This window comes from Salvelinus namaycush, unplaced genomic scaffold (assembly GCF_016432855.1).
Source record: "Salvelinus namaycush isolate Seneca unplaced genomic scaffold, SaNama_1.0 Scaffold2668, whole genome shotgun sequence".
Classification (NCBI taxonomy): Eukaryota; Metazoa; Chordata; class Actinopteri; order Salmoniformes; family Salmonidae; genus Salvelinus; species Salvelinus namaycush.
Genome location: NW_024059528.1, coordinates 9,286 through 11,804, shown reverse-complemented (window position 1 = coordinate 11,804; position 2,519 = coordinate 9,286). Strand labels below are relative to the sequence as shown.

General features: G+C 58.2%; 1 protein-coding gene across 1 annotated transcript; it reads right to left on the bottom strand.

The window, feature by feature from the left end:
• Window positions 1-307: 307 nt before the first annotated feature.
• Window positions 308-1,967, bottom strand: LOC120039365 (extensin-like; the record flags this gene model as incomplete). Its single annotated transcript, XM_038984791.1, has 2 exons — window positions 308-1,513; window positions 1,681-1,967. Coding segments are annotated over 2 exons (1,493 nt in total), but the record flags the coding sequence as incomplete, so codon positions are not given.
• Window positions 1,968-2,519: the final 552 nt, after the last annotated feature.

The following is a 2,519-nucleotide window of genomic DNA, read 5'->3' as shown; positions in this document are numbered from 1 at the left end:
GACCACGTGCTAGCGACTACTCCGCGGCTTCTCTGTTCCGTCTATTGCTGCCCCTTGGACCCTATGATCACTTGGCTACATAGCTGATGCCTGCTGGACTGTCCATTAATCACGGTACTCCATTCTGTTGTCCGGACCTCTGGCAGTCTCTATGGGGGTGCCACAGGGTTCAATCCTCGGGCCGACTCTCTTCTCTGTATACATCGATGATGTCGCTCTTGCTGCTGGTGATTCTCTGATCCACCTCTACGCAGACGACACCATTCTGTATACTTCTGACCCTTCTTTGGACACTGTGTTAACTAACCTCCAGACGAGCTTGGGAGGGTTGGTGTGGGGACTGGGGAGGGTTGGTGTGGGGACTGGGGAGGGTTGGTGTGGTTGTGGGGACTGGGGAGGGGTGGTGTGGGGACTGGGGAGGGGTGGTGTGGGGACTGGGGAGGGTTGGTGTGGGGACTGGGGAGGGTTGGTGTGGGGACTGGGGAGGGCTGGTGTGATATGGGGACGGGTGGTGTGATGTGGGGACGGGGACGGGTGGTGTGATGTGGGGACGGGGACGGGTGGTGTGATGTGGGGACGGGGACGGTTGGTGTGATGTGGGGACGGGGACGGGTGGTGTGATGTGGGGACAGGGAAGGGTGGTGTGATGTGGGGACGGGGAAGGGTGGTGTGATGTGGGGACGGGGATGGTTGGTGTGATGTGGGGACGGGGATGGTTGGTGTGATGTGGGGACGGGGACGGGGACGGGGACGGGTGGTGTGATGTGGGGACGGGGACGGGTGGTGTGATGTGAGGACGGGGACGGGTGGTGTGATGTGGGGAGCGGGAGGGTTGGTGTGATGTGGGGACGGGGAGGGTTGGTGTGATGTGGGGACGGGGAGGGTTGGTGTGATGTGGGGACGGGGAGGGTTGGTGTGATGTGGGGACTGGGAGGGTTGGTGTGATGTGGGGACTGTGGAGGGTTGGTGTGATGTGGGGACTGTAGGAGGGGTGGTGTGATGTGGGGACTGGGGACTGGGTGGTGTGATGTGGGGACTGGGGACTGGGTGGTGTGATGTGGGGACTGGGGACTGGGTGGTGTGATGTGGGGACTGGGTGGTGTGATGTGGGGACTGGGTGGTGTGATGTGGGGACTGTGGAGGGGTGGTGTGATGTGGGGACTGGGGAGGGTTGGTGTGATGTGGGGACTGGGGAGGGTTGGTGTGATGTGGGGACTGTAGGAGGGGATGCTGTGATGTGGGGACTGGGTGGTGTGATGTGGGGACTGGGGACTGGGTGGTGTGATGTGGGGACTGGGGACTGGGTGGTGTGATGTGGGGACTGGGGACTGGGTGGTGTGATGTGGGGACTGTGGAGGGGTGGTGTGATGTGGGGACTGGGGAGGGGTGGTGTGATGTGGGGACTGGGGAGGGGTGGTGTGATGTGGGGACTGGGGAGGGGTGGTGTGATGTGGGGACTGTAGGAGGGGTGGTGTGATGTGGGGACTGTAGGAGGGGTGGTGTGATCTGGGGACTGGGTGGTGTGATGTGGGGACTGGGGACTGGGTGGTGTGATGTGATGTGGGGACTGGGGACTGGGTGGTGTGATGTGGGGACTGGGGACTGGGTGGTGTGATGTGGGGACTGGGGACTGGGTGGTGTGATGTGGGGACTGGGGACTGGGTGGTGTGCTGTGGGGACTGTGGAGGGGTGGTGTGATCTGGGGACTGGGGACTGGGTGGTGTGATGTGGGGACTGGGGACTGGGTGGTGTGATGTGGGGACTGGGGACTGGGTGGTGTGATGTGGGGACTGGGGACTGGGTGGTGTGATGTGGGGACTGGGGACTGGGTGGTGTGATGTGGGGACTGGGGAGGGTTGGTGTGATGTGGGGACTGGGGACTGGGTGGTGTGATGTGGGGACTGGGGACTGGGTGGTGTGATGTGGGGACTGGGGACTGGGTGGTGTGATCTGGGGACGGGTGACATCTGCAGATGTAAAGAGGGATTTATAAATACATGTGATCGATTGACTTAACTCTTTAGATTATCATTGCAATTCAGATCTATATGATTTGATTTTGATCAAATTATTATTGAAATAAAACTGTTCCCTGAAAATGCGCATCTGAAATCATAACTGGCACAAACAATTGTAGAAATGGTAGGATAAAATGTAAACTTCCCCAAACTTGAAACTCACCCGCCTGTCTGTGACGTCTTGATAAAAGAATTGTCTCCACCTTTCCACAGTCAGATTTAGCCTATAGGCTACTATGAAGCAAGATAAGACATTCCTCATAATAGGAAATAAAACATTCATGATTCAAAGAATGTTTTCAAAATGCATACTGCCTCCAGCTCATATTGTAAAGTGGTGCGTGAAGTGCTGATGGCCTGTTGCCTGCTGTCTCCCCGTTCACCTTGAAGCGCCGTCTCCCCGTTCACCTTGAAGCGCCGTCTCCCCGTTCACCTTGAAGCGCCGTCTCCCCGTTCACCTTGAAGCGCCGTCTCCCCGTTCACCTTGAAACGCCGTCTCCC